This window comes from Heliconius melpomene, chromosome 20 (genome assembly GCF_056956725.1).
Source record: "Heliconius melpomene rosina isolate 202511_hmr_F chromosome 20, ASM5695672v1, whole genome shotgun sequence".
NCBI lineage: Eukaryota > Metazoa > Arthropoda > Insecta > Lepidoptera > Nymphalidae > Heliconius > Heliconius melpomene.
Window position 1 is genome coordinate 7,534,268 of NC_140408.1, and position 24,233 is coordinate 7,558,500.

A 24,233-nucleotide genomic window follows, 5' to 3' on the forward strand; every position below is an offset into this window, starting at 1 on the left:
ATTCATAAACATTATAATTCGTGGAAGTACTTAAGCCTATAAATAACTAGTTCTTTTTAAATATTATATTATTGAAATTGCATAATGGTTTTTCCAAAAGTCATGCAAGCCTTATATACTAAGCTAGAGGAAATTTTTCGTGAACGTGGTTATATAGCAGGGTGAGAATATGTAAATTATTATGCATTATTTATAATTGCGCACAGCAAAGTATTTCAAATGGATCAGACACTTTTTTAGCGCAAACCACTTGTAAACTTGACACCATCAAAACGTTCTGTTGTGATTATCCTGTATTACTATTCGAGCACTTATTCTTTGATAATATATTATGGTAATAGTCAAACCGCAAATACTAGTCATAACATATTTTTTCTACAGAAAATCTGGACGGCATATGAAGTTTCCCTATACGTTTTCAGCAAAAGTAGCACAGTTTCCTTATTTCTTTTATATGAAAAATAATAACATATGGATGTATTACCCACTGGGCTTCATAGTGTCACTATATGTGTTTAAGCAAATACATGATTTAGCAAATTCAGAAGGAAATATTAGATCTTGGGCAGAAACTCAGAGAAGAGCAGCCGAAAAAGAACATCACTAATATTAATATAACAAATTACAAATTATTACATAAATACAAAATAAAATGTGTTTATTTCTTCCAATTTCCAAGTTAAAAGTTAATTTTCATTTAATCTATCTTAATTTAAATTCGGATCGAAATAATCGTTCATTTAAATTCTGATGTATATTGTGGCGCTAGCTAGCAACTATACACGTAATAAAATATATGATATTTTCAATTTCACTTCCGCGTTCTGGTAACGATTGCCTCGTAGCACGGCGCTAAGCTCCGCCAATACAACGCAATGCCTCCATAAGTTGGCTAAAATTTGGAAAAGGAAGTGTCTTAATGGGAATGAGGTGTCTTATTGGACAGTTTCTTTGTTTCAATTATTTTTTTTCCTTCTATCCAAGATACTGATGGGTTTGTAACTAGAGAGAAGGTCGGCAGGTTTCTTCGGTTTCTGAATATCTTTACCTATTGCTGATTTCCACTAGGAAAGGAGCAAACTACTAATATAATAGCTTCACACAGTATCCTGTACATAGCAGAGTAGTCAGAGAGAACCTGGGAACCTTCTGTTAAGACACTATCGTTTCCCGTTATCCTTCGCATTAAGACACTTTCGTATCCAGTCACACTAGGCATTCCAGTTACTGCTAGTCTGCTGTTATCGAATTTCAATATACATGTAGGAACCCGTTATGCTTTAAGAGATGAAAACGTCTGCCTATACTGTGGCTAGTGCCCAACCTGATTTTTCACTTTAAATATCTATATAAACTAGCAACACTTAATTTTACTGTCATTTTGTCAATTGTCAAACGTACGAGAAAATTTGTCATTCCTTCGAATATAATCCTGTTTATTTTATTTTGATTAATTCTATTTGAAAGAGTTAAAGTTTTAAAATATTAAGAGTTATGTGTAGCTATGTTTGGTTTTTATCTAGTTAATAATAGATAAAATGTGGGTAAAACCTCAAGAAGTATTTGTGAAAACTCCTCTGTGGTAATACGAATGTTTATTTATTTGTTGCTTATCTTTTACGTGTACTAATATGCGTTACAATAGAAACTAGCTGTTGTTCTTGGTAAAGTGATTAAATATTTATTATTGTTTAGGGACAACGATGAAAATACCTTATATTTTGTTCTCCAAAGAAGAAAGGGTCATGGTAAATCAAAGGGTTTTTCGTCACTTCTTGTGGGTACATTAGATAGTGTACGTGACACGAAACCAGCACCATTCAGAATTTTACATCAAACGCCAAATTCTGAAATATACTATGGTAACTATAAAATATTGAATGAAACCTAATGAATAAATATTTTACATTTATAATATGCTAAAAAATCATATTATATTTATATAAATATATTTATTTCTAGTAATAGCTACAGCTCTAACTGAGCAAGAAATTCGACAAGATTGGCAATGGCTCTTTGAAAATGTATCTCCGACTCTACACTCCTTTGACACTGAGGAAGAAGTTACAGAGTTTGTTTGCTGCAAAATTAACTCAGTTATTGCAACTGAACAAGAAAATTTTACAGAAGGTAGAATATGTTTGCTAATTTTGATACACACAATTTTATGAAAATATAGTATTTTTTACATTAAAATTAAATTGTGTGATAATGGTGTGATTGAAAAAGTGATTTCATTTTCAGATGAAGATACTATTATGTATAAAAATGTTGATTATGAATTTCACCAAAGATTTTCTATGCCAAAAGATGAGAAATTGGTGTGTTACTATTCTTGCAGGTAACTTACCATAAAAATATTAAAAAATATCCCCAGATTTAAATAACAAATATAGTTTTACTTTATATGATGAATGATGAATGATTGTGATTTCAATTTCCACTTGGGCAAATAAATTATTTTCATTTTATCTCTGTAATAATCTCTGCCTACCCTGGCCTAATATATGTGGGATACAGTAGAATAAGCTAAAATAAATTTTCAAATCATTCTCTACTAGCTGCAAAAGAACTTGTAAATCTAGTATTTTATAGTAACAAATATTAATATGAAATATTTTTTTATAGTTACTGGAAGGGCAGAATGCCACGTCAAGGCTGGATGTATCTATCAGTACATTACATGTGCTTCTATTCATTGATTTTTGGGCGTAAAACTGCCTTAAAGATTCGTTGGGCCGAAGTAACTGAACTCACTAAGACAAATGGCATATTGTTTCCTGATTCCATAAAAGTAGTGACTAGAGATAGTGAGCATTATTTCACTATGTTTCTGAAGAAGAATGAAACATTTACTCTAATGCAACAACTGGCTAATATAGCTATGAAACAGTATGTATTTGTTTTTATTTTGAAGTTTATTGATAATTTAAGTTTATTTCAAGAAACAACACTTAACACTTCTTAATTACTTATGACATTATATACAAGAAAAGTTATCTGTATTATTTTTAGGGCATGACTATATGATAATGGATGGAAACCAACAAAAATATTATATAACAAATGAATTTATGCCATTATGCTTTTTTTTAATTACTTACTAATAGGTTATATAGAACTTAAAAAAAATTAAACTTTTATTGTAGGTTTTATAACAGTATCAAAATAAAAAGTTTGATTTGGATTATTTGAAATCATGGCTAAGAATTATTTTCAGGCGGGTTATATTTAAAAGATGAGCATGTTTATTATTTAGGTTGGTAATTGATCCATTTACGTGAATTTATGTTATTAGTGGTCTTATCTTCAAAATATAGACTCTGCTTGTTTAGAGTTGACCTGCAAAATATTACTTACGCAAAGATATTGATAATAATATTATATTACACAAATAAGAGTGTACTGACTAAGCCATATTATTTTTTATAAATATTATTTAACCCTTAACATTTTTAAAGTATTATCTCATACTTCAGTAAGAAAAATACTTCTTTAGAAAAAATATAAAACGGTTTCCAAGAGGCAATTCAAATTTTAATATTTTTATTCATTTCATTTATAACGTTTTGTACAATTCCATTTTCAACAGGCTCATCGACGACAAGTCGGGCACTTTTAACATAGACAAGGATTTATTGACGAAACTGAGCAAAAATGTGCCCAAAAAACCATCCTTTCTAAAGAGAGATTTAGATGCGAGAAAACAATCTAATATGTACACGCTAAGGTTCCGTTTGCCGCATACTGAGAAACTCGACGGTTCTGAAGAATGCACTTTGTGGACACCCTACAATAAGAAACATAATTGGGGTCGGTTGTATTTGTCGCAGAACTTCATATGTTTCGATAGTAGGGTAAGTTATATTGTTTTTATTTAATAAGGATTGTCATTTAATTACAAATGTAAATATTACTATTCCCCTAATCCACCCACCGTGCCAAAACAACCCAAACTATAAACTTTACAAAAGTTAACAGGATTAACATAAGATTTCATAATAGAAACATATAAAATGATAATATTCATTTGATCAATTTGTTTTTAAATTTACTGAAAACAAAAAAAAAATTGTAAACCACTGCAGAATCAATTTTAAACAATTTATTTATTTAGTCATAGAAGACTGTAAACGCGACAGGTTGTGGGTTCGATTCCCACTCGAGGAACTGAAATATTTAATATTTTAATATCTTCGCTCTGTTGTCGAGGCAAAACGTGGAGTTGAGATCTGCAATTCCTCTAAAATTCGAGGGAAATAAAGAACGAAGTATCTTTAAACTGGGTTCCCTCTGCCTACCCTGCTGTGTGCGGGGAGTACAGCGTGTACAATAAAATTACATTATTCTTTGTTTACATTTATTTGGTAAAATGTTTACGTACTATTATAATACATGACTTCAAAGTAGTAATAGCGGTCGCGTGATATCTGCTATCATTATTTTGATAGTGAGCCCGTTATGTTAGTCACTGAACAGACCTAATGATTCTAGTTCTGTCATTTAATACATTCCATTTTATTCCATTATTCCACACCTTTAGATAAAATATTAACTTCATGTATATTTGTTTTGCCTCACTAGATTCAAAATAGGGTTGAGAATTAATAACAATAAGAATTAGTTGGCTTTTTCCTACTATATCTAATTCAGCGGGAAAAAAGATCTGTAATAATAGTGCTCAGATAGCGTGTTCGAATTTTAATCACACACGAACTCCAAAGACTTGTGGTAACAAGTCTTTAATTTAGGAACCATTTTCCGTTCCTCCGCTCCCCACTTTCTGCCGAATTCTGGAGGCATTAACTAAACTAACTTAAAACTTTAATAGATTTCTCACAGTTCGTGGAATATGTACCCGTGAAAAGCGGGACCGTCTGTCCGATCGGGACATTTAATTTTGGGTTAACAATCAGGACGTCTCGCCAAAATGGCGACATCTGGCAACGCTGATGTGAAAATGTATAATGTCGTCTTATGTGAATGTGCAATCACGTTCAAGTCCTTGAAAATAAATAGTAATCAAAATTTGTATGAAAAACCAATAATAAAATGTGCATTTTACGTATTTTTATAGGTATCTCATCTTGTTCGACTAACAATACCTCTCCGCAATGTCCATCAAGTAGAGCGTGCAGATGCAGGTGGAACTGGCAGTTCGGATTCTGGCAGTATATTGATCACAACTGCTCATCATGCCAGCTTCTTATTCGGAAATATTTCTGACAGAAACTTTCTTGTTCAGAAGATATCGGAACTACTCGCGAAGCTACCCAAGTAAGTGATTTATTTGATTTTATGCATGTTTTTTTTTATTTGTTTATATTTTCCAATTGTGGAATCTTTTAACAGGAATGTAGAATGCGGATGATGCGCTTGATTTTGTTTTTTGGCTTATTGTTTTTTTTAATGTAGATGCTTAAAATACATAAATTATATAAATAATGTCTATTTTACTTACTTTTATACTTAGTGACTCACTATTTATTTTACTTTTGGCTTGGAGGATTTATTAAATATTTTTATTGGCACGCACATTGTACATTTTTTGGACGCACTTACTAATCTAAACATGCATCTACTATAATAACATTTGCCAGTTCATCACGTTTTAACAGGTTATGTCATCAGGCCATCATCTAAAGTGGAATGTTCGTCGCGGATGCTACTAACTGCTGGGCAATATTTTAAATTTAAGTTTATAATAATCTATTATAACACTTTTCTTGAATTAACAGTGATGTGTACAGGGAGAAACCTACAAAAGCGGTGAATCGTAGTGAAGAAGGAGACTTCACACCGCAGCCACCTCTAATGATACTGTTCAGAACTCATCAAACTTCAAGCATTAAACAAATACAGCAAAAAAAGGTATTAAAAATTTTAGAAAATAGGGTTGTTTACACATTTATGCGCTCAAATACTAATTATTTATTTTACATTTCGTTATATTTTTAATTATAAATCAGGAGAAACAATGGGAAGATCACATGGCAGAAGTTGGCAGGGGAGTCAGTATGTATAGAACAACAGAAGGAAGTGAACTAGTAGTCAATGGCATTCCAGAATCTCTTAGAGGTGAACTATGGAGTGTATTCTCAGGTTCAATATTGCAAAAAGTACAAAATAAAGGTTCTTATGAAAGATGGGTCAAGGAAGCTCTGTCGTCCAAGAATACAGCAAATGATGAAATAGAAAGAGATCTACATAGATCTCTTCCTGAACATCCGGCGTTTCAGAATGATATTGGTATGTCTCTTTGCGATGATTGTCTTCCTTCTAGGGCAGTTGCAGATTGTCTAAATGTTGGAAATTAAGAACACAAATTATTTTTTAAAAATTACATAATTATTGCCCATGCCCATGTATTAAATTTTTAAAATATTCCTCATATTATAAATTTAATTATTCAGTCCTCATATTAAAAAATTACATATATTAAAAAAATACCACTTAGGTATGAAATTAATTAAAAGTAAAAAAAAATATATAATAGTTTTTTCGCTACGACATATTAATTTAAATTTCAAGACATGTTTTTTATTTTACAGGTATTTCAGCGTTACGTCGAGTATTATGCGCGTACGCACTAAAAAACCCCACAATAGGGTATTGTCAAGCCATGAACATAGTTGCGTCCGTCCTACTCATATATTGTCCGGAGGAACAAGCATTTTGGTTGTTAGCCACTATCTGTGAAACTTTGCTACCTGATTATTATAATACTAGAGTTGTCGGTGCTTTGGTAAGTATACTTTAATAGATTAACGCCCGATGTTAATAATGTATCTCCTATCTCCAGTTAACGATAACCTTGGATTGTTCGACATATCTATCCAATCTCTAACCTGCATGCCAATGAAAATAATAATATAATATAATATAATTTATTCATAAACAAAATTACAAAAAAAAACAATTTATAACGATAATAACCGCATTAGTTGTAAACTGTGTGGCAGTTATTAACGCCCGCCTCACAAGCATCCATTCATAAATTAGTATGATCAAAATGAGTTCAATTACAAAAAAAAAAGAAAAAACTTTAAAATATAACAAATGATAAAACTAATAATTAAAAAAGCATGCAATAATAGTATTAAAAATTAATTAATTAAAAGAAAAAATAAAATGAAGTACTTCAATAGGTTATTGGCAAGCTAAACTCAAAAAATGGATTGATATTTCAATCTATGGTTGCAATTTATGGATTAGGATTGATTATTAACATCGGGCGTAAACCAACACGTAATTGGTATAAAAAATAATTACATATATTTTTGAAAATTAAGTAAATAGCTATATAATTAATTCATTTACACTTCGATAATAGTTAAGCACCCACAATACCACTCACAGTATTACTAAACTTTGTAAATGCTTTTTTTTTTTAAATAACCATATTTTTAAAGGTCGACCAAGGTGTCCTAGAAGAGTTAACCAAAGCCCACCTACCAGAACTCCACGCCAAGCTGGACGAGCTCGGCATGATGAGGATGATATCGTTATCATGGTTCCTGACGCTGTTCATCAGTGTGATGCCGTACGAGTGTGCTGTGAACGTGATGGACTGCTTCTTTTATGATGGCGCAAAAGTTATATTTCAAGTATGTGATGATTATTTTTTCCCATCCTTAATTTTTGTCCAATTTTAGAGACATTGTGTGTTGAGTGAAAATAATGAAGAATCAGTCATTTAAACTAATGTTTAGCCAGTGTGAGAGTGTTACAGCAAAATGTAACACATTGAGATTAGAAAAAGTGCAAAACAAAGAGTTGCAAATTGAACATTTGATGTAGCCAACTTAAAATGAATATACATTCAGAATCAAAATTCGAATATCTAATTCGAATTTAATCTGTGATTAAAATATACTATCCGTTATTAAATAATTAATTTTTACGATATTCCGTATGATGCTGATAGACCGAAAAGAGTGAATTTTGTCTTATCACACCAGTGGATCGACTTTTTAGGAGAAGTAAGAGGAGAATCACAATACTTATCGTCGAAGGTACGTCGCAACTGTGCCATTAAAGCGTTGTTAATGTTCAGGCACATTGAAATTTCAGGGGAATGAACTGACTAGGTTTCTCTGCCTACCCTGCTATTCGCGGGGGGTGTAGCGTGAAGCTAAACAAATATTATAAATTTCTTTACATTTATAACATAAATTGAATGATTTTTTTCAGGTGACACTGACAATATTGGATATAAATCGTGAGAAACTACTTAAGTGTGTGGAGGACGGTCAAGCGATGCAAGTTCTAAGCGATTACCTCGAAGGTATATACAATGATGAAGCCATGGCATTGTCTACTGAACCTAGAACCGCGGAAAAGGTAGGATAAATAGTTTTTATTACGTAGTTTTAGTATTTTTTATATTATTTTGTTTGTCAATTTGTGCAATATTTGACTTAGTCGTAATTTTATCGAGTACCACCAGTCGTAACTACTGGGAGTTTCCCTTCCAATATATTTATTCATTCGCAGGTGTTATATTTTTCCCAATATAGACTACTGTAAAAATTGTCAATAACAGGTCTTGAGAGACAACGTAACGCTATAAAGGTTCCGTTTTTTTTCCTTTCGATGTACGGAACCCTAAAAATTACCAACACTTATTTCTCTAGTAATTAATTTACTTTGGACTTATTTTATTCAAACAATTTGTTTTCAATAAGAAGCATTCTTTCTTGCCTACTTTGCCATTTAACACATAATAGTTAGTTGTGCGATGATGTTGACCAAAGACTTCTAATCTTCTAAATATTCTTTGACGGCCAATATTTTTTTTTCATATATTTATTAAATTGTTATTTTATTTCTGGTTCAACGATGATTGTCATGTCATCCGTTATGTAGTTACATAACGGATGACATGACAATCATCATGTTATCCATCCGAAATATCTTCTTTTAAAATATTTTTTAAGTTCGTCAACAACTTTTTGGCTGAAGTACCAACGCGACCGTTAGCTTAAGACATTTTAATAACTATTTCTTTAACTCCACATTAACATACAATACTTAATATCTAAACAAATAAAAAAAATCATTGACCACAACAAAACGTCCCGTCCAGACAATCAAAATCCAAGAGCTGGTGTATCAAGCGTACCGCACGTACGGCGCGTCCGTGAGCACCGAGTGCATCGAGCACCTGCGCCTCAAGCACCGACTGCGCGTCGTGCGCCAGCTCGAGGACAGCCTCGAGAAGAACACGCTGCGGGCCCTCCTGCAGGACGACCTGCTGGACCAGACCGAGCTGCAGGTAAGATGAACTAGCCCGAGCTCCAGGTAAGGTGCTATTGTATTACGTGACATCATTTTTAATAAAATGTTATGTAACTTCGTAACCGCCAAGTAAAGAAGAAATAACGTTTTTTTAATAAAATTCCTCCAAGGGGAATCCTTCTCTAACCGTTATGTCGTTCTTAAAATGGTTGATTTTAATTACTTTATTTTTTTTATTTTTATATACTATACATTATACATTACACGTTACACTTTTTCACGCTGTATACCGCATATAGAGGCTAGATAGAAGGATTAATAATATTTGTGTTTTCAGGAATTGTTGAGTATAGTGCGAGAAGAATTATTTTGGGCCAAGCGTGTACCCTGTGAACGATTAGAAGCGCCATACGAGGCGTACAGACTCGAATATGGACAGTTCAAGACGCTATTTTCAGCCTTATCACCGTGGGGTAAAGGCGATTATACTGAAGCAATTACTGCAAGAATGTTTAAGGTACATATTATTTACTCATAATACTCTACAATGAGCTGCACTGTAAAAACAAAAAACATATCTTTTTATCGTTTTTAATGTCCACTTCCTGGAAATCTAATTAATTAATTTCGCGTTTTTTCAACAAAATAATTAACACAACATTAGTTTTGAGTCTATAAAAATAATATTTATATTAATAAAAAAAGGCCAGATGTGGCGCATGTGCACAAGCGTGTTACTGTGAGTGTGATAGCTTGTGGGTTCGTTTTTCTGTCTGTAAAATTAAATATTTAATATTTTCATTTCTTTGCTCTGGTGTCGAGGCAAAAGAGCGGCGTTGCGTCTTGCCGCTCAACACGCCTCCAGAATTGGGCAGAAAGTAGGGAACTGAGTGTCTTAAAACACTAAGCTCCCTTTGCCTACCGAGCTGATGTCGTGGTGGCGGTGACGTCCACAGCTGATGGACCACGACGGAGACGGGCTGGTATCTGTGCGCGGGCTGAGCGCGGCGGTGGGACTGAGCGCGCGCGCGGACGGGGCGCGGCGCCTGCGCGCGCTCTACTGCGCGCACGCGCCGCCTCTGCTGGACGCGCTCGACCTGCGCGCGCCCGCTGACGCCGGCGAGGAGCTGGCCGCCGACGCCATCTCATACTTTGACAGGTGCCTACCTACCTACTTCCTTGTTGTAATGACCAGGTAAGCAAAGGGAATCTCATGTTAAGACACTTCATTCCCCACGAACCGCTTAATCTTCGAGACATTACATGTTGTGTGGCAAAACTAAATACCGCGTTTTGACAATCATTCATTTGAAAATAATTCATTCCTCCGAGTGAGAATGAAACCCACATCGTTTCATTTCCAGTCATACGTTGAACCGTCGCACTGCCTTTAGAACGATATTAAATAAAAATAATATTTTTATGCAAGCTGCAGCTACACATGTATAAAATTAAATTGAAATATATATCTTTAATTTTAATTAGTGTCCCGCAAACAGCAGGGTAGGCAGAGAGAACCTAGTGTCAGAACACTCCGTTCCCCACTTTCCACCGCATTCGTGCGTGCGTGCATTGCGTGTGAATTGGCAGAACTCAACACCGAGCTTTGCCTCGACACCAGAGAAAAGAAAATATGAATCTTAAATATTTCATTTCCTCAAGTGGGATTGAACCCAAAATTTTCGATTGTACAGTCACACTTTGTGCCCCTGCACCACGGACTGGCCTCTGCAGAATTTGCTATGTAATTTTGTTGAATAATTTGACAAAATTACAAAGTGGGTATTTGCTTTTTCCTTTACTTTTTGATATAAGAAATATTTTATCTACAGTATAGAGAACCCATCATCACCCGAGCCTGGATTACAAAGATCTGGAAGTGAATCGTGCGATGGGCACGCCATGGATAAATCAACTGACAGTACTTACAGTCAGAGCGGTAAGTAATTTATTTAAAAATCCTGGTAGTCTTATTGCTTTAAATAGTCTTTTTAATAGAACTTTCAGATCTTTAGTACAAAAATAATAACTTATAGTACAAAAGAAATATTCAGGATAATGTTACAGTGCATAAAAAAAATTAAAAACAATTTTTAAAAATATGAACTAAAAGGAAAAACAAGATTAGGGACTTTTTAAGGTTTACAGATCTTTTAATCTAGCTACATAAAAAAACCTCTTAATCTGCATAAAATTTATAAAGATTTTATTGTTTTAAGAAACACAAAAGTATTTTTCCTAAGTGTGAAATACCACTTTAAAATAAATAATAAAAATATTTAGTGACTTTATTGTACTGATGAAAAATGTCTAAATAATCAGTTTTTCCTTGAATAACTTACCTATGATTTTTTTTTACTGTAACTCATATAATATGTTCACTAACTTATGTTACATGACTTTAGTCTTACTATAGAAAATTCCATCCAGAGGGTGCCCAGACTAATATCTGTCCGATATTGGTTTGTGGGCATACGGGTACGCGACCCCGGATCCTCGAGCCGCCACTCTTATATCCTCATCCAGTCCGTAAGAATGGTGTCCCCCCCCCCTCTCCTCCTTCCTTAGCTCCCTCCTTCCTTTTCCTATCCTACCCTTCTATTTTCCTCTCCCTTCGGTTTTCCCCACAAAGGGGTTTTGGAGGTCAGACGGCAGTCGCTCCATTTAAAAACCGCCAACCGCCACTTATATGGACCGCCAACGAAACAAAAGACTGGGTACGGCTAGGGCGTCGCCGCAAAACGACGCGCAGGCACATCGCCCTACACCTGTGACAAGTGGGCAAGGGCTACCGTGTCATGTACGGGCACGGCTAAAGACGCTAGTACCCAGAAGGAAACTCCGCTTTGCAACGTGGAATATTGGCTCTCTGACCGGACGATGCAGGGAACTCGCAGATGTACTCATGAGACGTCGGGTCCAGTGTGCCTTCCTCCAGGAAACACGCTGGAAGGGCAATAAGTCCCGTAACATCGGACAGGGTTACCGGCTTATATACACTGGGTCACCTTCGGGTAGAAACGGTGTAGCGGTAGTGCTTTCTGAAGAGCTTCAGAATGGGCTCCTTGAAGTTGACCGTCGCTCCGACCGCTTGATGCGAGTGAGGGTACTGATTGAGGGCGTTATCACAAACTTAATCAGTGCCTATGCTCCCCAGGCGGGATGTAGCGTGGCCGAAAAGGAGACATTCTGGGAGCAGTATGAAGGGGTGCTACTTGCTGTGCCGTCTACCGAAGTAGTCTTAGTTGGGGGGGACTTGAACGGGCACGTCGGTAAGGCTGCTGAGCCGTATGAACGTGTTCACGGGGGTTTTGGGCACGGTCTTCGCAATGCAGAGGGAGAAAACATTCTGAGAACCTGTATTGCGTCTGATCTGGCCGTCGTGAATACGTTTTTCCAAAAGAATTCTCAGCACCTTATCACGTATAAGAGCGGGTCCCACTCAACTCAAATAGACTACTTATTGACCAGACGGTGTCATATGGGCAGGGTAACTAACTGTAAGGTCATTCCAGGCGAAAGCCTAACGGCCCAACATCGTCTTCTTGTCATGGACTTTAACGTCACTCCGAAGAAGAAAGTAGCCGAGAAACGTAGGCCTCGGATCAAGTGGTGGTTGCTGAATGGACCGATGCAGACCGACTTCCTGGCAGAGGTGAAAAGTCACGATATTTCGACGAACACCGAGACTGCTCAGGATGCTTGGGATCGGGCTCAGTCGGCAATCATTGCGGCGGGCAGGCGAGTTCTTGGCCTTTCTAGGGGAGGACGTGTCATCGACAAGGAGACATGGTGGTGGAATGACGAGGTGCAGGAGGTGACTCGTGAAAAGAAGGCTGCCTTTAAGAAGTGGCAGGAATCCAACTCTCCTGAAGACAGACTGGAGTACACAGTAGCTAAACGTGCCTGTAAAAGAGCTGTAGCCAGAGCCCGCAGTGAAAGTTTGTCACCATTGTATGACAAACTTGAAACTGTGGAGGGGCAGAAGCTCATTTACAAACTGGCACGTTCCCGGGATAAAGTGACGCAAGATATCGCAAAATGTCTTTGCGTCAAAGATTCCCAGGGCACGCTGCTCTGTAGTCATGCCTCTGTGAAGGAGAGGTGGAGAAGCTACTTCCAGGAGTTGCTGAATACTCAGCACCCATGCAGTCTTCATCACGACCCACCGCCTAACATCGGACTTATTGCCCCAATAACCCTTGACGAAACACGTAATTGCCTTCGACGCATGAAGAACGGAAAAGCGGTGGGACCTGACGACATTCCGATCGAAGCGTGGAAATCGTTGGGCTCTCTTGGTGTGCTCATGCTTACTGACCTTTTTAACCATATCTTGAACACTGGTAAGATGCCGCATCAGTGGCGGCTTAGCTTCATTACCCCTATTTACAAAGGAAGGGGCAGTGTTCAAGATTGTGGTAGTTATAGGGGCATTAAGCTTATGAGTCATACCATGAAGCTCTTCGAGCGCATGATCGACCTCAGGCTCCGCCGAGAGTGTACTGTCTCTGAGTCTCAATATGGATTTCAGCCAGGATCGGGCACCATGGACGCCATTTTCGCCCTCAGAACTTTGATGGAGGCATACAGGGAAAAAAGGAGAGCTCTGCATGTGGCCTTTTTAGATCTGCAGAAGGCCTTTGACTGTGTGCCTCGTCAGTGTATCTGGTGGGCATTGCGATCCAAAGGGATCCCTGAGGCCTATATTGAGATTATCAGAGACATGTACCACGATTCCGCTTCTATGGTTAGGACTGCTGTTGGCGACACTAGACCCTTCCCGATTACGGTGGGGGTTCACCAGGGCTCGGCTCTTAGTCCGTTCTTATTCAATGTAGTGCTCGATACTGTCTCGGCTCACATCCAGGACCAGCCTCCATGGCTGATGATGTATGCCGACGACATAGCACTCATTGCCGAGAACCGACTGACGCTGGAGCGTAAAGTGAACCTCTGGAAGGGTACGCTTGAGAACGGCGGTCTTAAACTAAATGTGTCGAAGACAGAGTACATGGCCTGCGGGAGCCGGGACTCGAGCACCATCCATATAGGTCCTGAGCCAGCCGTTAAGTCGGAGAAGTTCAGGTACCTTGGATCCGTTATGCACGAGTCTGGAGGCATCGATCACGATGTCCATGGCCGGATAAGCGCTGCCTGGGCCAAATGGCGGGAGGTCACTGGTGTGGTCTGCGACCGCAGAATACCGCCCAAGCTCAAGGGGCTGATATACAAGAGCATCGTCCGACCGGTTCTTTTATACGGCAGCGAATGTTGGCCAGCACTATCTCGGCACACTCAGGAGCTTCACGTCACGGAAATGAAGATGCTGAGGTGGATGTGCGGCGTAACGCGGTCTGACCGCATACGCAACACATTCATTCGAGGTAGTCTTGGGGTCCGTGACGTAGCGGATAAGCTCCAAGAGAGTCGCTTGAGATGGTTTGGCCACGTTACGCGCCGGCCTAAGAACTATGTCGGACGCAAGTGCCTTGCTATACCAGTCCCTGGGGTGCGACCTCCCGGACGCCCAAGGAAGCGCTGGTTGGATGTCGTGATGCAGGACATGAGAGCCAATGGTCTAACCACCGAGGATGCAAAAGATCGTGCAAAGTGGAGTAGGTTGTGTAGGAAGGCAGACCCTGGCAATAGCCGGGATTAATGCCAGGATGAAGAAGAAGAAGAGTCTTACTATAGAAAAATCCTGCCTATTCTTGACACCCCACCAACTATACGCATAGATACGTTTAATGTAAAAAGAACTACAATTCACAACCATCGACTTTCTGTGGTTATTCTTTTTTAAGTGGCAACATTTGAAGTAACCTTTAAATAAATTTGGCGGTAAAACTTGGACAACGGCTGTGCACAATTTTGTTTCCAGAATTACTATAATTATTTAATGGTCATCCGACCTTCCAGACGCGCAGTCTGCAGGCGCGGCGGTGCGAGCGTGTGCGCTGGGCGCGGGAGGGGGCGGTGCGCCGCGACTGCCGCGCGCGCACTTCATGCGGCTGCTGGCCGCGCTGCACCACCTCACGCAGCACTCCACCGCGCTCTACGAGGCCGTGGCCAGGGCCGGTATGAAGCTGGGCATCCGAGCCCTGCAATCATTACACAAATTATTAATCAAATATAAAAAGAGAAAGACTATTTCTAACCGTAACTGACTTTGAAATTAATTATTTACATTTTCTCACTCTGGTAAAAAGACAAAGAGTGCATAGTACCCTACTATAACACCCCTCATCACAACACCATCCCGAAAATGAACAGAAAGTAGAGAATGAAGTGTTATAATTTTTTTTTAAAACTATTGTTCCATATATTTGGCAGTTATATTCTAATTACTTAAGTTCATTTACATGTATAAAGTTTAGGTTTTAATTTAGGTGTATTTAATTAAATTATTTCACAGGAACTATACTATTACAACTAGGAGAACTAAACCATAGGCCTATGCTTGGCCGTGAGGTTTCGCAAGACAGCTTGTACTTAGCTGCTGCTGCTCAACCTACTATAGAGGTGAACTAGAAATTGTTTATAATAGTTAATTATTGTAATTTATTCATTAGCGTCACACTGCATCCCGCATGTGGCAAGGAAGGTAGATCGTATTTAATGTTCCAGACTTGTGCCCCTGCGTCATAAGTGGCTTTGACTTTAAGTTTATAAAATTAGTATAAATTTGTATATTCTATCTCTATCCCAGATTGACCCCAACGGTAATCCAAGTATAGAGCCAGATCGTTTACAATCACCAACCAAAGAATACGATCCTTTAGATGCAACATGGTCGATAACTCTGGAACAGTTCCTTGCTACAATGTTAGCTGAAACGGAATTAGAGGAATTCTTCAATAAAAGGACGTCGCTATTACCAGCCTTGGAGGAGTTGCGACAGAGAGACAGATTGCATTCTGTTTCATAGTCTGTAACAAACAGGTAAGGGCCTCAGTTCGCATATTGATTCTTTTTACGTAGGAAAAGGAAATCTATTGTTAAGACACTCAGTTCCCGATTTTTCAGCCGATCGGCCGGAAAAGAAAATAATGCGTTTCGTAGTTGAAATCGAAGCCACCTTCTTTCTATCCTCAGATGCATTGCGATAGAAACAAACTGCATTTAATTTCATAGTTTTTTAATTTTATAAATAACTAGCGACCCGCTCGCGGTTACACCCGCGTGAACTATGTTATTATTAATTTCTGTCTCCATGACTACGTCCTAATGACGTCTATGCAAAATTTGAGACTCCTAGCATTTAGTAACGAATGACAAAGACAAATGTCATTAGTAACGAAGTTTCATACAAACTTTTAACCACAAAAACAACCCTTTAGGAGTCGAATATTGCAAATTCCTTCTTGTCTTAGCGAGCACCTACGTCCTATAAATAACTCCTATGCAAAATTTGAGATTCCTAGCACTTGTAGTTTCTGAGATTTCGTGATGAGTGAGTGACCTTTCGATTTTATATATATAGATAAAATTCGATTAAATAATAAAATGTAAATATATTATTTAAATTTAAAAAACACTACAGATGATATCTGCGAGTCAATGTAAAACGTTTAAAAGATGTTGTCTCAGTACAATAAACTTACTTAAAAATGTGCACATAAAAAATTACGATGCTGAAAATGAAATCTAAAATGGTTTTGCCTTTTAATTGTTTATGACTAAAATATTTTTTTTTTTCATTTAATGATGTTTTTTTATTATTTCAGATTGGTGTTGACTTTCTTAATTATATTACAAGATTATAAAAACCTCAACATTTCTATTGTAAAAACCAACTTTTTGAATGTAATAATTGTTGACTATGTTTTACTTTGAAAACATACTATGTGCAGATCTAAAAAAAAACTTTTAAAAATTATAGTGCATTAATAACAAAAAATGTAAATTAATCAAGAAAAAAGTTTACATTACTTTTGACAAAATTCTTGCATCATTTATTAGTTTCTTAAACTATTTTATTTTTAATTTGTTTTCTAATTTTATAATAATTTTGAATTAATGAATTTTTTATTCTCAAATGTATAATGTTTGTTTGTAATTATATCATCACGATTATATACTGTTTATTCCAAAATTTACGCAAGATTTAAATTAAATAGAAGTTAGTAATGGAACTAAAAATAGAGCTACTCCACTAATTAATATTCAATATTTCATTAACACTGCCTCGATATTGGCAATTGAACAGCTTGTTTTTGAACTACCGATGTGTTTAACATTGAAGTGACCCAGTCTTCACGGATTTTTAATTAATATTTTTTGCAAAATTGAGTGGCTGCCAAACGTTTGTTATTTTTGGAATATTGTTTATTAATTAAAACACGTTGTTGTATTGTATTATTATACCATAAACTCTCAACTACAGAATTGTTACAGTAGATTTAAATCTTGCACTAACTTTGGTAAACCAAGCAAAATTTATGATATTTTTTAATCAGAATTTTGATAATATGTGTATTACAGTTTGTATTGTATTGTTAATACAAATATATTTATATTTTAACAACGAAAAAACAGGTATTGTTGCTTTTATATAGATAATATTGTAATACTGCAGTGTTATATATTATATTTGCTTTAGAATTATATCATGATATTGTTTATTAATTGAAAATATCTGTCGTCATCTTTCCCATGTATTGTGATATAGTTATTTCCTAGGCAATGCGTGATTTATATATAAATATTGAAATAAAAAAGAAAATAGATGAAAAAACATTCCAAAAAAATATAATTGTAAGTATAAAGCTATCTAAGACTAACAATAATATTACCATTAATTTTATTTCTTATAATTAAACATAGCCATATTAATTTAAGTAATATAATTAAGTATGTCAAATAAATGTTATATTAACCAAATGTTTAATTCTTTAGTTATTATTATTGCACTTCGTTTATGTGTTAAAAGAAATATAATCATGATCAATTAATTTAAAAAATCTCCAACATCATAATTTCTTTCCATTTATATGTACAGTGTACACTCATTCATGTGTAAACACTCACTTGATTTAATGTCTCGCTCCGTTAAAATAACTACTTTGCTTAGTTTAGTTTGTTTTCTATACAAAGCAACCGTTTTTTGATCATCGCACGACTGAAACGCAGTTTGGCGTAATAAGCAGTACGTTCTAAGTTACCAAAATTTCTTAGAAGATCAGTTGTCATTTTCTTATTTACCTCCAAACCAGCGTTGCCAGATGCCCGATTTTTAGCCCAAATTTTAAATGTCCCGAGCAGTACAGACATCCCGCATTTCATAAATTATTCCACGCACTTTGAGAATTATTTTCTGATTACTTCCTTTTTTTAAGGCATTACTAACAATTCCAGGGATAAAAACCCGCTTTTCCCCGAAACAAACTAGAAATGCTGCTCTAAAATTATACGCAAAAACAAAATTATATTTAACGGCGACTCTTAAATAAAATATGCGATCCTTTGTTACAATATACAGATTATACTCTATTTAAGAAATACATCATATGCATGCATATATTGCTTACATCATATGCATCAATCATACAAATACAATTTTATAATCAGCGTCTTTTTTTTTTACATTATTATAATGTTATATATCAAAAAGAATTTCATTTGAAATATATGATACTTTAATACGTATTTTTTTAATATAGCTTTTTATTGCAGTTTAAATATTGTAAAGAAATAAAATAAACTAAATTAATTACTAGATTTGTAATGTATAAGCAATATTAATATTCATGTATTAATGAAATGAGTACAAATGTGTAAAACTTTTAACACTTGATAAAATATTATTACCAAAACATTTTTTTCTGAATTTCTACATTTATCGTAAAATCCATATTGTCTCATAAATGTTAAATTTATGTATATTTAGCAATGCGTAATAAAATGGTGCTTAGTAGTAAAATAGAATTTGTCAACTTCCAACATGGCTAGTTATGGCGGGAATTTTGCCTTTTTGACATTGTAAATTATTATAATAATTTTATAAAACTTATTTTAAATATTGCTTATATTTTGCACCTCGTTCTATTTAAAAATTGTGATTTAAAAGAATAATGTGCTTTAGCAATATATAAGTCTCGTTATAACTAGTCTTCCCTGTCAGAAAACTCTTTAAAAAATATTTGAATAAATAAATGTTTTCAATAAATTTTTGTATACTGCCGAATGCTATTATAAAAATATAATTAAGTATGAACACAACATGTCTGGAAGGCGATACCTTGGGAACGGGTGTCTTAATGCTAAATCCTCTCAAGGCTCTCTCACCATGAAGATAATAAAATATACAGAAGTATACAATAATGGAGTTTATGAAATTTGTGAAAAGCAATTTAGATTACAATAGGAATTTTCATAGTATATAGGCGGTTATAGTTAAGAGATGCTATATATTGGCAATAATTAACTATCAAAATTAAACGCTTAATTACAGTTTCTTAGTTAAGAATATTTTATATTAATAATGAAATTGTTTATTAAAGAAAAATAAAGTTAGTATGAGACATTTGAAGACAATATACTGATACAAATAGATTGCTTCATATAACTTTTTTCATATTGTTAAGTTCTTCCGGGTCCAAGGAATTTAACAAAATTGGTTTGTTATTGTGAATATAAACAACAAAATATATTTTTAGAATAGCTGCGCTTGTACTGTAATAGCCGTTTACCGCATTTGCTAAAAGTTGATGCTTTATAATTTTGTATGTAGTTTATTGCTAAGTAATATCTAACCAAAGTATGGAAATTTTTATAGGAATGTGTATGTTATAATGACAATTATATGCATATAAAACTAAGTTTAAAGTTGAATGTATTTAGAATAGTAAGAAAATAGTATATTTTTAATAAATCTAAAGCAAATTTCAATTACATGTAAACCTTTTACCCTGAAAATGTTAGCAATTTTGTTTACCAATGCTTGGCTTTTGCTAAAACTAAAATGTACCTTTATAATCCTTATAGTGAAATGTCTTATTATTTGCTAATACTTCCTTTAAATTCCGCACAATCATGTTCGGTTTGTATGTATACACTTAGTATGGACTAATAAAACACATTTTGTTCTATATTGTATTTTAATTTTATTTCCTTAACTATAAATAACTATTTTTGGTATAAAAAATTATATTTCCAAACAAAATTCACATATATAATCCTCTATAAAAGTATAAAACAAAACTATAACATAAACTCACGTCACGTAAATTATTAAAAAGAAGTGCTTTTTATTGAATCAGTATTTGTAAAATATTTACATTCCCTGTTCACATTAGTTATTAACTATACTATGATTTAATAGTAGTTTCTATTTATCATTTTATAGATTATTTTTGAGTAAACTTGAGTGCCCAAGCGTGTTTCGATTTCACTGTAGCTTTGTCGGGTAACAATATGAATGCTTTACCACTTTTAATATGCCACTGGAACAAAAATAATTAATTTTAAATTATAGTTTTTGAAAATATTCATTTACTCAATATTGTGGATATGGCAATGTAGAGGACATAGTTTAATTGAAAAGGCAATGGTTGTGTGGTCCCATTCAAGGATTGTCTTTGCCATCTTTCACATTTGTGTGTGGGGAATAAAGTGTCATAACACTAGGTCTCTTAAATTGTATACTATATATTTATGCTCTAGTATAAACATCCTTCATAATAATTATATATTTGCATTATATTTATATGAAAAAAACGAAACACTTGACCTCACCTTCAATGAGTCTCCATCGCCGAGCATCTTGATATCATAAGTGCCTGTGTGCAGATAAGGAGCTATATCTGCCATCTGAAGGATATTATTTTTAGGCCATTGCAGAAAAATTGCGTACACTGCTCTTATTGTATCAGATTCCTTTGGAGCAGACGCTGGGTGAAAGGCATTGTATTGTGATTTAGTGCAAGTGTACCATACATTCCCATTGAGTGTGTCATTTTGATGTATCCATGGGGAAGTGCCGTATATGGATTCACCGTTTATGGCTAACCATTCCCCAAGGGCTAAGAGTCGCTCTTGAAATATGGGAATGATGGTGCCTTCCTTTGTTGGCCCTATGTTGATTAGGGCATTACCTAAAATAGTAAACATTTTATTATGTTTATTTTTTGTTTAGAATTTGAGTTTATTAACCTTACTATGTTTATTAGGTGATAAGCATTTCATATACATAATTTTTTTATCATAGGTTGTTTACAATTGAAAGATTCGATTTTTTAATAGAATTATTGTTAAAATAAAAAATTTAACTCTACACAAGAAATATTATTTCATAATTATTGTTATTACATAGAATTAGATTAATAGATGATGGCCAGGCGCGAAACACGACTGGTTGTGGGTTCGGTCCCGAGTCAAGGTAGTGAAATATTTATTTAAATTTATATTTCCATTTCTTTGCCAGGCAGTGCGGCAATGAGTTCAAGAATTCGGCTGGAAGTGGGCACCGAAAATATATTCATGGGAAATGGAGCGTTTTAATACTAGGTCCCCAGCTTCCCTTTGTCTACACTAAATCTGAAAAAAATATGTATATAAGCATCTTACCTCCACAACTCACTGTGGATACAACTTCCTCCAGCAATCTATTTATTGATAGTATTTCACTGAGTTTCATATTCCTTCTGTAACCCCAAGACTTGGAATCTATTGTGAATGCATTCTCCCACTTGTGATTTTGTAGCTTTCCTATTATAAATAAATAATATTATAATTGTATGTATTTTTTTATTGTGATTTTTAAACATGATTTTTTGTTTTCTCTCTCTCTGGTAACTAGACAAGAAACCATTATGCATTCTGCTGGTCTTCACATATTATAATTACAAAATAAATAATCATAAATATTACTTTACATACCAGGGTTATACCTATCAGCACAATTATAAAAGTCTCCATGGTGGCAAGGTATACCAATACCCCATCTGTCATTCACCACCACCTCATTTTTAACAGGGCTGTCATTATATAACCAAGCGAGCAATTCTGTAGAATTCCAGTATGCATCGAAAGCTTCCCAATCTCCATCTGACCATATAACTGATGGCTTATAATCTTGTATTATTTGTTTTAAGTCTGGCCATAGCTTTGTATCAGGAAATTTGCGAGTTAAATATAAATTCTTTTTATCTTCCAAATATATTGGATTAAACCACTCATACAAGGAATGGTAGACACCAAATTTCAAATCCTTTTTGCGTACAGCAGAAGCCAGGTCCCCTACCAGGTCCCTTTTAGGTCCAACTTCCATAGCATTCCAACTGAATGATCGTTTTGATGGAAACAGTGTAAAACCATCGTGATGTTTACTTGTGAGTACTATATACCTGCAAAAATAAGTAAAAAATAGCTTAATGCATACTTAGAGCACTAAAAAATTAATTAACTTAAGGAAACACTATTTTCACTTACTTTGCGCCGGCTTTGGAAAATAAATTAGCCCATACATCAGGATCAAAGAATTCAGCTGTAAACTTTGGTGCAAATTCTTGATAGGTAAATCCTGGAGGGTAATTTTTTTGCATAAAATCTACGCTCTTATTGTCTCCAGCTATAAGTAAAATAAGTCATATGTAAACGTGAAAGTAATGAAATGTAATATTTATTTATTTATTTTTACTTCTTACATTTCCAATTACTCCAGAACCATTCTGATCCAAAGCTCGGTACTGCATACACTCCCCAGTGAAGGAAAATTCCTATTTTGGCCTTATCATACCATTCAGGTAAAGGACGCGAGTCCAGGTCCGACCATTTAGGAGAGTACCGTTTTGTGGGCTTATCATCCAAATTATTTTGTGAATATTCACTATCCAAGAGTATTTCAGCACTTGTAGTGTATAAGAGAAATAGTAGTAAAAAATTGATCATTTTTCAAGATATTTCTGCAATATTATTAAATAACTTTAATATTCTTATTTAAACCGAAAATTAAACAAGTACCTAAATGAAAAATAAATATATATTTCTTACTTTTTTCACATATCATTTTTCACCGTTTGTTTAATTATTAATTATTATATTATAAAGTAAATATTACAATCAGCGCGTTTAAGATTTTTTTATTTTGGCCGCTGAATTTAAAAATGCAAATATGTCATTGTCTGTTTTGTTTTCTTTTCATATAAATGTTGCAAGTATAAAGAAAGTTCTATCTTTTTTTATTATATTACAGAAACTAGACAATAGAAATTAGTTAATATTAGCTAGTATCATAGTAGTCAAACATTTAACCATATTTAACCGTGTAATTAAGATTTACTCACTATTATTTATTATTCTAATTCACGAAAGTAAGCAAACTAATCATATTAATAAAAAAAACATGATTTTAATTATTCAAAATTACATTATATAGCTTACCTATTTGAAGTAAGATATGATATGAAACGGAAAAAACACTGAATAGTAACTCATAAATAATATTTATAACGTGAAATATGGGCCGCAAAATATTTCTTTTGCACTATTAATATTTAATGACCTATTGTGAAATGCGGTCAGCGCTATCAATCCACAATGAAAAATAAAACGTTTTGCGGAGTGCGAACTATTAAAACAAGTTCGTATTGGTATAATAGATAAGATTGTATAATTGTTACATTCATTATGTTTAATATGATTTATAGAGAAATGTCTACTTTTATTGCTTTTTAAAAGTATTTTGCCATTTATAATCGATTTTTTTTGTTTTGATAATTTACGTTATCTACTAAATAGTTGATTTTTTAAAATAATTTTCAGAACCTTTATTATTGAGACCAAACACAATTTGGTTAATGGACTGCAGAATTAAAGATCACTAAACCAAGTATGTTCTTGGCACTTCGTTGCCCAGTACCCGCGAAATTTTTAAAACACTATGTGATGATTGTCGAAGTCAATGTCACGCTTTGCCTCGTTACCAGAGCGAGGAAATAAAAATAATTTATTCCTAATGGGAAGCGAATACACAACCATCGCGTTTACAT

General features: G+C 34.6%; 2 protein-coding genes across 4 annotated transcripts; one reads left to right on the forward strand and one right to left on the reverse strand.

The window, feature by feature from the left end:
- The first annotated feature begins 1,391 nt into the window (after nt 1-1,391).
- Nucleotides 1,392-20,333, forward strand: Tbc1d8-9 (TBC1 domain family member 8/9). 2 transcript variants are annotated; one of them, XM_085205409.1, is made up of 20 exons: nt 1,392-1,582; nt 1,696-1,862; nt 1,963-2,130; nt 2,245-2,341; nt 2,629-2,892; nt 3,593-3,857; nt 5,078-5,277; nt 5,739-5,871; nt 5,970-6,249; nt 6,552-6,745; nt 7,413-7,607; nt 8,194-8,343; nt 9,089-9,277; nt 9,578-9,757; nt 10,197-10,399; nt 11,073-11,179; nt 15,163-15,321; nt 15,659-15,765; nt 15,953-16,185; nt 16,971-20,333. In XM_085205409.1, exons 1-19 carry the CDS (start codon nt 1,539-1,541, stop codon nt 16,169-16,171), a joined length of 3,321 nt encoding a protein of 1,106 aa, XP_085061535.1. In that variant the 5' UTR covers nt 1,392-1,538; the 3' UTR covers nt 16,172-16,185; nt 16,971-20,333. The 2 variants fall into 2 exon arrangements, with proteins under 2 accessions (XP_085061535.1, XP_085061536.1); XM_085205410.1 differs by having other exon boundaries at nt 5,751-5,871.
- Nucleotides 20,324-23,799, reverse strand: Fuca (alpha-L-fucosidase). 2 transcript variants are annotated; one of them, XM_085205412.1, is made up of 7 exons: nt 23,626-23,799; nt 22,890-23,147; nt 22,675-22,813; nt 22,123-22,589; nt 21,811-21,951; nt 20,980-21,338; nt 20,324-20,687 (listed from the first exon to the last, which is right to left on the reverse strand). In XM_085205412.1, exons 2-7 carry the CDS (start codon nt 23,131-23,133, stop codon nt 20,592-20,594), a joined length of 1,446 nt encoding a protein of 481 aa, XP_085061538.1. In that variant the 5' UTR covers nt 23,134-23,147; nt 23,626-23,799; the 3' UTR covers nt 20,324-20,591. The 2 variants fall into 2 exon arrangements, with proteins under 2 accessions (XP_085061538.1, XP_085061537.1); XM_085205411.1 differs by lacking the exon at nt 23,626-23,799 and adding an exon at nt 23,236-23,375.
- Nucleotides 23,800-24,233: the final 434 nt, after the last annotated feature.